This window comes from Pipistrellus kuhlii, unplaced genomic scaffold (assembly GCF_014108245.1).
Source record: "Pipistrellus kuhlii isolate mPipKuh1 unplaced genomic scaffold, mPipKuh1.p scaffold_m20_p_15, whole genome shotgun sequence".
Classification (NCBI taxonomy): domain Eukaryota; kingdom Metazoa; phylum Chordata; class Mammalia; order Chiroptera; family Vespertilionidae; genus Pipistrellus; species Pipistrellus kuhlii.
In genome coordinates this window covers 6,462,507-6,476,961 of record NW_023425460.1, presented here as the reverse complement: position 1 = coordinate 6,476,961, position 14,455 = coordinate 6,462,507, and the positions used below count along the sequence as shown (strand labels likewise).

General features: G+C 43.8%; 1 protein-coding gene across 1 annotated transcript in view; it reads left to right on the top strand.

Moving 5' to 3' along the window:
* LRMDA (leucine rich melanocyte differentiation associated) overlaps window positions 1-14,455 on the top strand; it is a 991,648-nt gene that overhangs the window by 556,506 nt on the left and 420,687 nt on the right. Inside the window, exon 5 of the mRNA XM_036438152.2 lies at window positions 4,786-4,903. Within this exon, the coding sequence (XP_036294045.1) occupies window positions 4,786-4,903 (118 nt within the window). The remainder of the gene's footprint in view (window positions 1-4,785; window positions 4,904-14,455) is intronic.

The following is a 14,455-nucleotide window of genomic DNA, read 5'->3' as shown; positions in this document are numbered from 1 at the left end:
AGTGAGATCATTGTCATCTCTCTGAGCATCTGGCATTACTCCACACAGTGTTTATTCATTACGCTTTGTTCTTTATTGACTTTATCTTACAGTCTTCTTTTACCTGGAGGTGTGAGGAGGCAGTTATATAAGGGAATGGGAGGAATAAGAATGGAGAATATGGATGCATTTATTGTAAATTAACTTTGAGGCACATAGAAGTCAAGCAAAGTAAAGCTTAAAAGAGGCTTAGGCATCATTTAGCCCATTCCCTTTATTGCACAGATGGAGAAACAGGCTCAGGAAGGTGATAGAGACTGAACCAAGATTGCACAGCAAGATAATCCCAGAGTCTGGGCTTTTCCTTTGACCTTAGTTCTTGAGCTTTTTGTTATGAAGATCTCCCTCTTTTTTAACTTTCTTTCCTGTACTTTAAAGCTTTGCCTCCTAAAAAAAAAAAAAGTTTTAACTCTTAAATAAACTGCATTTAAGCCACCACTAACATTTAAAAATTAGTCAGACATATTTAGCAGCTGATCCGTGCTTTGAGTCAGCATCAGGTAAGCAGGATTACTAGTCAGGGTTGATGCAATCCAGTTAAGAGCAAAGATGCTTGATATTTTGTTGGTGTGCTCACTCTATTTTTTAAAGCTTGTGAAAGGTTGAAAACGGTGCATGGGTCACCTGTGACTGTCTTCAGGGCCCCAGGAGGGCATCAGTAGGTTGCACCATCTCTCCCCCACCCATACATGGGAGCAAGCAGGCAGCAAGAACTAGTAGGAAGAAGCATAGAATGCCATAAATGGAAGAAAGGTGGAAAAAAACTCTAGTGGTTCCCCATCCAGGTTCCTCAGAATCTAGAAACTTGGTGTGTCTTGAGTAGAGTCTTCCTCAGAGAAAGGAACACGCAGCCAGCCCAGGAGCAGGCAGCACAGGTCTGTGGTTGCGTGGTGTCATGGGTAGCAGTTCTGAGCAGGAGAGAAGAGCATCCTTCTCTTGCTTTAAAGTCTATATGGAAAATGCCAAAGCTTTGGCATTTGGGCAGAGAAAAACAAACAAAGAAGCCTTTCTGCTATTCCTTTTGGCCCCATTCCAGTTTGGGGAGTCTCCTTAGAGGAGTCTTTTAAGAAAATGGGACATTCTCTATGGAAAGAGAGACCATCTGAGAACTCTGTGTGGGTCTCGCATTGAGAGGGTCTGTCTGCAGACAGAAATATATACCTGTATTTTCCGGCGTATAAGACAACCCCCTAATTTTTATAGTTAAAACATAGGTTTAGGCCTATATTTGCTGTATAAGACTATCCCCCACTTCAAAGAAAAGACTTACTTTTCCGTCAGGTAATTTTGTGCAATTTTGGTCTTTTGCCCCCGATTTTCGGTTGACATTTTTTCGTTTCAAAGGTCGTCTTATACGCAGGAAAATACGGTAGGTTTGAACACCATCCTTCCCAGGATCCCTGATCTGCTCCCCATGCCCTCACCTTCCATGTCACAGCCAAGTGTGCCTGACTCCCATCCCCTGGCCCTGGGGTGTTGCCCAGCCACCTTGGGAAGGTCAGGGAAATTGGAGTTGGCCTCTGGAGCTCGGGACGGGAGATTCAGAACTTAGATAGATCTCTTTTCATTAAGCAGTGTCCTGGCTTAACAAGCAGTTTTATAAATCTGGAGCTGTCTCCGGGTGTCGCGGGATTTATCGACGGGGGTTTCTGCCATAAAGTGGTTTATGATGGCTGCCTTCTGTGTTATTAGTAGCTGTCTCTTCCTTCAACCATTGCTGTTGGATAATAGCCTTAAAACACCCAGAATTACTTACCTGCAAGCCCCATTCCCCATAGCCCCTGTTGACAGTCCGAATAAGTTTACTGCCCTTTTGTTGTACTTTACCTTCAAAACAAACCGATTGAACCATCAATAGCTCGTGGAAGCTGACAGAGCCACGTCACATGGACTGGCCCTTGTGATTGCAGGTTATCTGAGGGAGTTAACCTTCCCGCATTGTTAACTGAAATGTTTTATGTACTATGCAACTTTAGGATACGGCTGTGATAACCTCAGTAACTAAGTCATACATCACGGTAAAGAGATTTTGGTGCAACAAATAACCCGGGATTAAATTTACAAGGGTGGAATTGATATTGTAAAAGCCTTCCTTCTGTGGCTTCGGGAAGCCTCTCTTGTATTTTTATGGCAAGCTTGTATAATACTCAGGATTGAAGCTGCAGCTTTTGACATCCTGACATGACCTAGAACAAAGGGAAATAGATCTCCTGAGACTGGGATGGGACAGGCAGGCAGAAAGCCCACTGACTTATCACTTGGCAGTCATGTTTGGAGCCCGGTGCAAACCACCAACGGGCAGTGATTTCTGGTGGATGTGGCCACTGTCCGTGTTCTGTCCACCGCAGTCACAGGGCAGGGCAGACACCTCACAGGATTGGGAAGGAGACTCTTTGCTACCTTACCACCTCACCATTCCAGAACTGTTATTTTTCATGCTGTGATTTGTTATTTGGACAGTGGTTCTCAGCAGGACGCAGCATCAGCCTCACCTGGGAATTTATTAGAAATGGAAATTCCAGGCCCTTCTCCAGACTTAGTGAAGCAGACACTCCAGGGGTGGGGCTCCCGACTGTCTTTCATTCAGCTCGTGGTCCACTATATGAGGAGAGAAGCTCCTTAAGAGCAGGGGCCTTGTCTCATTTGTGCATCACCTATGCTCAGCACCTAGTATAAGTGGTAGCTGCCTACTAATTATTTGTTGGGTAGATCGATGTATGAGTAAGTAAGTAAAATACAACATCCCTAAAGGAGAGAGTTTGGACCCTGGGCTGAGTCTCAGACACAGTATTTGGGGCAGCCTTTCCTAGCGTCCCTCAATCTTTCTAAGCAGTAACCACCTGGACACCCCAGGCCAGCCATCAGGATAGAAGTCATATCAGCCCTATATCAGGGTGACAGGCAGCCTATTTTATGGCTGTTTCTTTGATTGTATCAGAAGAGTGCTCTGAGAACAGCAGCTCTTTGTCACCTACAATTTTAACTGGCTTGAAAGCCACCTCTCTCTCTCTCTCTCTCTCTCTCTCTCTCTCTCTCTCTCTCTCTCTCTCTCTCTCTCTCTCTCTCTCTCTCTCCCTTCCTCCATCCCTCCCTCCTTCCCTGGCTCTCTGGCTCTCTTTTCCCCTCTGATTTGAGGGCTGGGATCCAAAGTGGGGTAAAATGACAACGTGCTGTCTGTTGTCACCATGGTTCCTGGCAGCCCTGTGAAGACATCTTTCACTCTATCATTGAACACTGGCTGGTTTTATAATGCTGATGTTTTCTTCACCTGAATATTCATATTTTCCCACCCTACACTTAGTGGGTGTCTTTCCTCCTTCCAGCGTCACACCTGACATATTGTTTCCATCTGTACGTGTCTTCACTTGAAAGAATCTATTGTCATCCAGACTTTGCCTTACCAGTAGAAGACAGAATTCTCTCTGACACTGACTGAGGCCAGCAGGAGTTCTACTGGAGGAGAGAAAGGTCACCTGGGCTCTTTGTGGAAATATTCTGGTTTCAGATAAGTTAAGGGCATTTAGAGAGGGAAAGGAGAAGCTCAGGGAGAAGTAGAAAAAAAGGTACCGTATTTTCCAGCGTATAAGACGACCCCTAATTTTACAGTTAAAACATAGGTTTAGGCCTATATTCGCTGTATAAGACTAGCCCCCACTTCCGAGGCAATACCAGTTCTTTTTTTTTAATAGACCGCCTCTCTGACTCTGGCCAATCTGAGCAGGCTTTTTACTAGAACACAGTGTAGCTTCGGGTACAGAACATGTACACTGTGTTCTATTAAAAAGCCTGCTCAGATTGGCCAGTCAGAGAGGTGGTCTATTAAAAAAAGAACTGGTGTTGCCTCGGAAGTTGCGGGGAGAGTCTTATACAGCGAATATAGGCCTAAACCTATGTTTTAACTGTAAAAATTAGGGGATCATCTTATACGCCGGAAAATACGGTAATAGATTGAGGTGAGAGAGGAAGCAGGAAGTAGATAGTCAAATTTCCAGGACCTCAGGTGTTGGAGTATAGACTTCTGGCGATGAAAAGTATACCTCCAGAGAATTTTAGGATGTTTTGACTTTAAATGACTAACATGGAGGCTATCACTAGAGATCTCCAAGTTGTTGTCTCTGGTGTTTGAGTGATCAGCTATCTTAATCCTGGACAAACATTAGAGGTCACATGTGATGTCAGATTGGGGCCTGGCCTGGGAACCCAGGACTCCCCTGAAAAGGGAGGTACCCTACTTACCCCAAATCACATTTGCACTGAGAAGGTAATGCTTGGGGTTGCTTTAGGGTTTGTTTCTTTGAAACCTAATTATCCTCCTTCAGCTATTAGTTTTTAATTATTACCCCCTTTCTCTGTGCTTCCAAAACTACTGCATAACTTCAGTCTTGGTACTTAGCTATGCTGCTTCTAATTTCTCTGTGTGGTTCTATCATCCCGATGACACTTAAAACCCCTCTAAGAGCAAGGACCATGTTATAATCACCTTTGTTTATCTAGGGCCTGGCACATAGTAGGTGCTCAAGAAATATTTGTGCAAGAGACATGAACTTGTATTTTATTGAATTAATTCTGATGCTACTTTGCAAGATGGCCTGAGGGTGAGCAAAAATAACTTTGTTCCTGCCTTAGGAAGCTTGCAGTTTAGGTGAGGGCATCAATGGAACTAAATTGCCAAATACCAGACACATATCGTGGAACTTTTAGGTGGTCACCCACCCTCCTGAGCTGTCCCTGCCTGTTCTCTTCCAGATGCTTTGTTCTGCACAAGCTGCCCAATTTAAAGTTCTTGGATGCCAGGAAAGTAACCAGAGAAGAACGAGAGGAAGCTTTGGTCAGAGGGGCGTTCATGAAGGTGGTGAAGCCCAAGGTAAGCTGCCTAATCTATGGACTTCTCAAGGGATTTGTGTCTCACATCACAGGTACTCTTGGAACATGGAGAGCATGCTTCCATGTATTCATAATGCAGGAGAGCTTGTCCATGGGTACACTGTTAGCCAAACAAGAAGTAGGACTGGATACACACTGGGTCTTCCCAGTCTAAGAGGACCTCATTTGTAGGGTAATTTCACCTGGATCGCTTGTTTACCAAAGCAGCACATTGCACAGCCAATGGTGATGTTCCAGAAGTAGGTGGGATTTCAGACCTCTTCCTTAAGATGGTTCATTTATAAGATGGCACCTCCATAAGTCTAGAGGTGATAAAGGGGAAAGCACTGAGCATGTGCTCTTTCTCACGTGGCTGGGATTCCTCTGGCACCTCACAGGGGACCCTTCTTTCCTGGGACCAAAGGAGAGACACAAGGGAGATATTTTCTTGGTTCCACAGCTGAGAACCCAACAGCTCTCAAAGATCTCAGTAGAGAGAAGGTGCGTTTTTCTGACAATGGGACCTGGGACTGGTGTGTGACCCTCTATGCAGCTCTCTGGGGTTCAGCTCTCTGGGATTCATGGGAATGATGCTCACTGACCTGTCAGGCTGAGTCTGCCCTGATGCTGTGGAAGTGACCATGAATCATCTTAGTGACAACATTGATGAGGCAGAAGGGCTTGGTTTTCAGACCCAAGGGGATTTTTAGGGACATGGACAACTGCCTTATTAGGAGGAATTGGGGCCCTTCCATGAGACCTGAGGCTGGGGCATGGACATGATGATACTTGGTGACCCCAATGGAGATCCATCCCTGCCCTGGGGCTCTGTGGAGTGACATCACCATTTCCTGTGGGATCTCGCATGCGTGTTGAAAACACTGTCCCAGAAAGCCTAGAGGCCCAGTTTTTGCTCACTTATGGACGTGCAGTGCTCTGCCAAACTATTGGGAATGACTGAGAGGGAAAGAGAAAAAGTCAAACGGGACCAAAACCAAAAGAGCAACCTCTTCCATCAAGTTGCTCAGCTGGCAGCAGACCTCAGGCCACTTGCTCTCCCTGAATCTGTGAGGTGCCACTGATTTCCCATTGTGCTGAGTATATTGCTGGCAGTTGTGGAAATATGCAATGCAGAGAGTGTAATCCTGACAGATACATGTATCCTGTTTCAGCATGTGGGAAATTAATTAAGCGATTCGTTTTGTAGTTATTAAAGTGTTAACGGTTTTCCTTATCGAGGTATATTTGACATAGTGCTCATGGCAGCCTTCAGTTATTTCAGCTCTTGTAATTTTTGTCCAAATGAAATGATTTCTTGGCTCTTTTTTGTTTTGTTATTTGTTTTTGTTAAAAGATTCCAGGGACAGCTGCATCACCAAAACCAACAAAGAACAACACATGAGCGGCCTATAATATCTTGGGTTCTTGCCCTGCTTACATTTCTCACCTTCACATGCACAGGTACTTTATAAACTAGGTCAGAATTTCTTCCGCTGTCATTGTCATTGACATGGGCATCTCTGTTGCCACTGGAAATCTGAAGGGGTCCCGGATACTGTATTGGAGTGGGGGACTCTCTGTGTGTGTCCACCACTGTTCTAGGGTTCCTTGCCTACAGACAGAAGGGAGTGCTGGCTTGTTCTGCAGCTCCGTAACCCAAACTTGGAGACCTTAATGGGGCTGCCTGAATCGCCCACTCAGAATTGCTGGGGCTTTCCCAATGTATTTGACCATGGAACTCACATTCTCCACTCTGATTTCTTACCCCCAGAGAAGGGAGCTAAACCTTTTTTCATCCACCTCTGGGTTCAAACAGAACCTCATCAGAGGGCCTAGATGAAGACAGTGAGAGAAAGCAGGGCTGTTCTGTTGATGTACAGATGGCCGCAGGGGCAGGGGTTGGTGGGGAGGGGGAGCTCTGGCTCCCTCCCCAGTCTTTGAAAGCAAATGGGACTGGCTCCTTAAAATCCATAATAGTTGGTTCTCTGAGTCATTAGCAACTTAAGCAGAAATGCTCTTCAAAGCCTCACATTAGTTTCTAGTCAATTATGGAATTAGCTCATGTTTGTAATTGACTCTTACATCTTTATTAACAGTATTAAGCTTTACAGTATGTACAGATTTGAGGAGACGTGGAAGCACTCTGTGAAAGTGTGAGGATCTTGGGTGGTTACCTTTTTTGTGGTCACGTGATTTCCAAACTGGACTGAACTTCAGTAATCACCTGGTCTGAGATCTCATTTAATGGTTAAAGGAACAGGGAGAAGATGGAGTTTCCTTAGACCCCTAGAGACCCCTGAGGCATACTTTAAACTAGAACCCTGGAATATGAGACTATAACCCTGGAATATGAGACTATAACCCTGGAATATGGGACTAGAACTCTGAGATGTGGGACCAGAACCCAGATGTGGGACCAGAACCTAGGGATGTGGGCTTCCACCTAACTGTACTGTTTACACCATGATCCTTCAAGGGCACCAGAGGATTTCTCTGGCTTCCTGGCCTGATATCAAACTGTAAGCCTCTCTTGATGGCAGGCAGTTCCCTATTGTCTGTTTTCTGAGATGCTCACTAGGACCTTTCTTGCAGCTAGAGAGAGACCAAATGATCTCCCTGCTGAATTAATAATGTTAAAAAGGCTGGTTCTCGCCTGCTCCCAGTATATACAGACATGTGTTTGTTCCTATGCAGGTGTGTATATACACTTTCCATCTCTGTGTATATATACATATGTATGTTCTGGGAGGTATGTGTACGCCTGGATTCGGCTCCTAAGTGGAGAGCAATTTCCTCCCTGTGAATTGCGACGCTGTGCTGAGCGCACTGGGTGAAGACCTATTTTTCATAACAGCGTCAGGCTCTCAAGTTGGCTCCTGTCCTTTCCAAGGCGGCGGCCCGTTGTGCTTATTCAGCAGGAGGCTCTGATGGATGATCAAGGGGCCGTGATTTGGGGAGCTGTTTTCATTTTATTCCTGACATAACGTATTTGAGAGGATGGAACATGCCTCTCCAATCACAGCCCGTGCCATGGAGGTAGGGAGCGGGCAGCATGGGCTCTTGGCTCATGCAAATGCAGAATCATCCAGGATCTAATAAGCCCCGAGGTCCCGGAGGTTTGATTTGGTACCTGGCAGGCCCAGGCACTTGAGTGCGAGCTCTCTCTCAGCTGACACAGTTCTTAACCCTTGCCTTTGGCTTTTGTTGCTTAAAAGCCACCTTCTATCTGAGCTCTGATTGTTCTACAGAAGGATGCTATCATTCATTAGGGAGTGATAGCTAATGCTACAATGGGCTCTTCTAGACCCTCAAGTGTGTGTGTGTGTTGTTAGTTAATGGTCTTACAACAGCTAGGCTTTGTTTATTTGCCAGAATTATAAAGAAAATATGTATCTTTGTCCAATGTTGGCTATTGAATCATGCCATTGTCCATTTAGAGAGCACCAAGCTGGGCACAGAGGAGGCTAAGCCCTGCAAAGAGAGGCTTCTGTAATGATCAGTCCATGACCCCCTCGCCGCATGGGAAACACAGATCAAAGTGGTGCAGGGGCCTGTCCAGGAGGGCATGCATGGCGGACACTCCCGCCCTGCACGTCAGAGAGATGGCTCAAGAATCCGACAGTCAGAATTGCTTAATTATGTCCTGGCTTTGTAATTATTCATCCCTGTTCTGGCAAAGAGCACAGTTGTCATTCCTCTGACATAATTATTTAAAGCTGAGCCCTCTTGTTTACAGGTGCATGTATGAAGTTAGCTACCAACTATTTAATCTCCAGGACCTTCTGGAAGTGATGGAGAGAGTAACTATAGGGGCAGCTAGGTTGAGAATCACAGCCCACTTTAGAAAGTGTTTTAACATGAGTATTTTTTCCTATAATCATGGCCATTCTCTTATAGGTAAGTTATGAATATAGGTGTGTTCATAAGTATAGATCGGTCCTTGAAAATATGTCAGCATGTCTTTATGCAGGTATGCGTGGGTTTCCTACATGTGTAGTTTGTGTATTTGTATAGTGTTTCATAGTTGCATACCTGTCTGTGTATCTTTAGGTATTTGGGATGTATAGTGTGTGTGTGTGTGTGTGTGTGTGTGTGTGTGTGTGTGTTTATAAGTGAGAGGAATGGATGAGGGAGAAAGTGTGATGCATTAAAGGAATAAACTTCTAAATACCTATGCTTTTCATAAATCTTTTCTAGTCTCCTCCTTAAAGTGAAAGTTGAACGCTATTTTGGTCTGAGGATTACCTGATGTCGAATCTGTGAAGGCTGGGTCTTCTTTTATCCATTCTCATATCTGCAGTGCCTGGTCTATAGCAGAGACTTGGACAATTCTTTTCCCAAGAATAAGCCATGGACAGAACATACTGGAAGATGCATCATGAAAGGTGGTCCAGTGTTTGCTGTTGCTTGCCTATGGTTCTCTGGAAAGGGCCTCTGCCTTAAGGAACATTAACCTTTTGAATCTGAGTTGGTAGCAAAGAGAGAACTTGGGGCACATAATTGTTTTTCCAAAGGATTTATCTGGCATTTGTTAGAATGGCAAAACCTCTAGCTGTTTTGATCACTGGGCTTCAGCTTCTTCATTGCGTGGCATTGCTGGGAAGGCTAGGTGAGGTCACTGGGTGGGGGAGAGGGGGGTTGGAACTGCTCACGTTCTCTGAATCCTCTCAGAGTCCACTTGCTCATCATAGGGCCTTCAGGAAAGAAAAGGAGCTTTTCTGAGAAACCATGCCGGGTGTGCCATGGTCTATGTACAATTAAAATGAGATTTTCCCTCTCTTAGTTGTAATTGTGTTGTTGTTGTTGTGTGTTGTTCTTTTTTTTTTTTTGTTTTTTTTTTTTCTGTGTGTGTTTGTTTTGTTTTGTTTTTTGTCTTATCATAAAGGAGCACAGCCTAGTGGCTTGTTTGGTTCAGTGAGCCATTTTAAATGCCTAGCCTAGTTCTTTATTAAATACTCCCTTTTTCTAAACTACAGTGTATATGTCTCTCCTATCTTCTGTTAGCCTTATCTAGCCCAATTGCTAACATGTAAAACGTTATCAGAAAACACCTCTAGATTGATTGCAATTACTAGCACTTAGTCTATACTTAATAATTTCAAGAATATATATTTTACATAAAGCCTGGGTCTGCCTGTAAATAAATATTCTAATAAATAAATAAACCACATGTATACTGCTGAATAGACAATAAGTTCATCTATGCTGAAAGCTCTCTATGGTGCTAAGTGTTCAGAAGAAAACCAACATTACGTGATTTTCTGGAAATCTCCAACTACCTGAAAATGTTAGTGTTTTATAGTTCTTTTATCTTTATACACAAGTGTTTTTTATCCAGAGACATATTCAGATTCTATTTTCAATTTTTTATAGTAAATTTTGAAGGGAGGAAATTTTAAAATTAATTTCTTTTTCGGAAGATGCCTGGGTGGTATGTTTAGAAAAAATTCCAGGAGCCAAAGATTTGCAGTTTGTTTGTTTTTTATTGTTTCTCCTAATTTCACATTTTCTGGATTCATCTTGGGAGAAATCACTTATAAGTTTTGCATTTCTCCATTTTTAGCACCAGGCTTCCCTGTATCTCAAGTAAATGCTTTCAGAGTATTGCTCTTTGGAGGCAATTTTTGTAGCTTTTCATTGCCTTGCTCTTGGGCAGCAAATTTCTGAAATCAGAAACAGACTGTTGCATAAAAGTTGTGTCTCTCATGCTCTGGCAAAGCCCTATGGACAGAGAATCAAAATCCACAGTAGAAAGAAGGAAAGTAAAACAGTGGCAGCTGGTGCTGGTATCAGCCTTTCAGAGCTACTCTTAGAAATCCCTGGGACTTGGTCAGGTGATGAGCACATAGTAAGTCTCACTCTCTATTAAGCCAAATGCCTGGTGAGATTTTTGTGGTGTCTCTGTTTGAGTCATTGGCTATTATTGCATCCCAATGGCCCCGCTCTATACTTTTCCTCTTTTTGGTCAACAACATGCTCACTTTTGTCCAAGGATATTTGGGCAGGCACATGCCTAGGGGATCATGGAATGAAGAGGCCCTTTGGGGGGAATTAGGTAAGTCTTTCTAGATACTCTGGAACCTAAAAATAGGGAGAAGTGTGGTAGATTTCATCATTTGTCTAAAATCATTCTCTCTCTGCCCTTGCCATGGCGTCCCTCTGTGGGAGGAGTATACTTCTCCATCATCCTGACTTTGGCCAATGGGATGTGTGTGGAAGTGACAGCATGCCAGTTCTGGACCAATGCCCTATGAGATACTGTGTGTTTTCACTCACCCCTCTTTTGTGTCTGCCATTTACTGTGAAAACAACATGAGACTCACACCTAGCAGACCTCACCCTGACTCTGAACTACCCAAGCCAACACGAGATCTCAGCATAAGAAATAACTGCCTCCTGAAAGTCACTATGAGTTATGAAATAGTATTACTAGAGAAGCCTGAGAGAGATACAGGCCATCTATCCACACATGCTGCCCGCTGGTGTCCCCTGGCACTTGATCCAGAGCTCTTAGCTGGAACACAATTTGGGTTTTAGTGAAGTTAGTGGCAATGTTAGGTGTCCCAACACCAACTTCTGTAGGTTTCTGGATGCTTAACTAATTAGCATCACAAGGAGAGCCTTAGGGTCAACTGGCTGCCTTGTGGTGCGCTATGGCATGTCATTGAAACATTTCTGCCATGGGAATAAAAACAACAACTAGCATGTATTAAATGTCCACTGTATACTACAATAGATACTGCAACTTAAAAATATTCTTGAATTTGAATCTATAAATGAAGAAACTGATGATGAGAGAACTTACAACAACACCTAAAATTACAGTGCAATGTGGAACCAGACTCTTCCTTTGGTCTTCCTAGGCCTCAGAGCTCATGGTGTCTCCCCTGTATCCCTTACGTTGCATCAACTAGGCATGGAAATGTGATGGGAGGCAGGAGTGAAAGAGCAGGAAGACCAGATCATGGAAGGGAGCCCAATGTAACTTTGTGATTTTCAATTTGACCTTGTCCTGTGACCGCTCCCCCCAGCCCATTTTGGTGAAATACATGGGCGAGGCAGAGGATCTGAAGAGCCAGGCTGAGAAGGGTTCTATTCTGCCATCACCTGGGGATGAGGAGGAAACCTGGCACGGTCTGAAGGGAGAGGAAAGCAAGTGCAGGTCTGTGTTGGTCCCAGGGTGTCTGGGGGAGAGAGCAAAGTGCTCTGTGAAGAGCAGGTGTTCGGGAAATCTGTGCAGAGGCAGTTGCTGGCCGGATGCTATTCAGAATTCAGAACACCCAGATGTGGTGGTGCTCAGCTGGCCACGGAGGCCAAAGAGCTGGCTCTGAGAGTCCTCTTTCTGGGACTGCTGGGAGGGGTCTGTGTAGCTGCAAGCAGCTCAATGCTGTAATAAGAAGAAAGCCTGTGGCTGTCCGAGGCCCAATGGTTAACTCCCCTGGTGATGGGTACTTGGTGTTCTAAAAAGTATCGTGACATGTTTTTGCCCAAAGCACCCTATCCCCTATGGTATCAGTTCCCTCAGGTTTGTTTGTTTATCTTTTAATATACAGTAGGTTCTTGGGTTACATCAGAGATCCATTCCTACAGCATAATGCAATTTTTGAAATAAGTTGGAACCCTCCTACATAAGCACCTATGTCACTCACATGCACATGGGGCACCAACACAGCAGTAGTGTCGTGAAACAGTAAAAAAAAAAAATTTTTAAAGAAAGATAACAATTCCTGACCTTTTCTTGTGGTAAATAAATAATAAAAAAAACATAAAGCACATATGTACCCTGTTTCCCCAAAAATAAGACAGTATCTTATATTAATTTTTGCTCCCAAAGATGCGCTAGATCTTATTTTCAGGGGATGTCTTATTTTTCCATGCGCTAGGTCTTATTTTTGGAGGATGTCTTATTTTCAGGGAAACAGGGTACATATGTGCTTTATGTTTTTTATTATTTATTTACCACAAGAAAAGGTCAGGAACATGGTACATACATCAAAATGATGGAACTTTTTTTATAAAAAAATGGGAGATGGCGAAATAACTACGAAACAATGTACATTGAATCCAATGTAACCCAAGGACTGTCTGTATTTTTCTTGATTTCAGAGAGGAAGGGAGAGGGAGAGATAGGAACATCAATGATGGGAGATAATCATTGATCGGCTACCTCCAGCATGCTCCCTACTGGGGATTGAACCTGCAATCCAGGCATGTGCCCTGACTGGGAACTGAACCATGACCTCCAGGTTCATTTGTTGATGCTCAACCACTGATCCACACTGGCCGGGCAGGTTGCCCTTGTTTTAAGGAGTAAATTTAAGCCTTCCTAGGTTGGTTATGAAAAGTCCTCATTTGTGTGACCTCTGGTAATGATTAAGATGGGGCCTCAATAGACAATTATATGTGTATTTTATATATTTCCAACTTGACCTTTTCTTGATCCACTTTAGAAGATAGATTTTGGTATTTTGCTTTTGTACTTTAGGTTTTTTATTATTTCTTCTAAAAATTAAGCCTGAAAGGAAAGAGAAGAGGAAAACAAAGCTGCTGCTTTAAGAAAGTGGGTTCTCACAGAATAAAGTTGGGGTATCGATGGAAAATTATCCATATTTACAATTAAGATCTCCCCGGATTCCCTGTGCAGCTTCAGGGCTTGGCAGGGAGCTCCTCCGGGCAGGTGCATTGGTGAGTCTGAACAGCACCTTCTCCTGAACATGTGTTGCTCCACTCACCCCCTCCCACCACTGAGTTTTTGCTTTCAGCCTGGTGATTAAGGCCAGTGATGAGGAGAAGCTGGTTGGAAAAACAAAACACAACACAACACAAAAAAACTTGTCTAGAAACAGAAAAAAAAAAAGGCCAGCAATGGAGGTATGAGTGATGGACGATCATGAATGTCTTCACTCCTCAGTTGCAGGGCCTTGCTCTCTGTCCTTCTGTTGTCTGTGGCTTCCTAAAGCTCTTCCTGGCCTAGCAAGTCCCTTCTGGGCCCATGGGAGTAGCAGATGGCAGGAACTGAACCTCTGGGCAGGTAGGCATCCTGGAAGAGGAAACCTGTGGGATGGCTCACTAAGAAACAAATCAAGAACTGATTTATCCTAAAACTCAGTTGGATTACGCGTTAATATTCTTTGCAATTCTGTGGCTAACAGAGAAGAACATAAAGATGGCATTGTCCCAATTTCTGCTCTTGAGTTCTTGTCATTTCACACACACACACACACACACACACACACACACACACACACACTCATGTAAGCTTAGTGAGGAAGGGATGTCGCTAATATTTAACATTTACTTGTTCTTTTCATTATCCCCAGAAGCCTAAGAAGCAAAGAAGTAGGTAGGATAAAGTAATAGGATAATCTTAGGTTATCCAACTTGAATGCAAGTAAAAGTCTTCACAAAGTTTGAACAAAATAAAAATTTGATCTGTTTGTCTAAATGTGGCCGATGCATACATTTCAGGGTACCATTCAGGTGAATGCCAAGCAAGTATATGCAGGTATTAGTAGGAGCTCCAAGAACGGCACTTCCTTCCTCCATAGAGTGG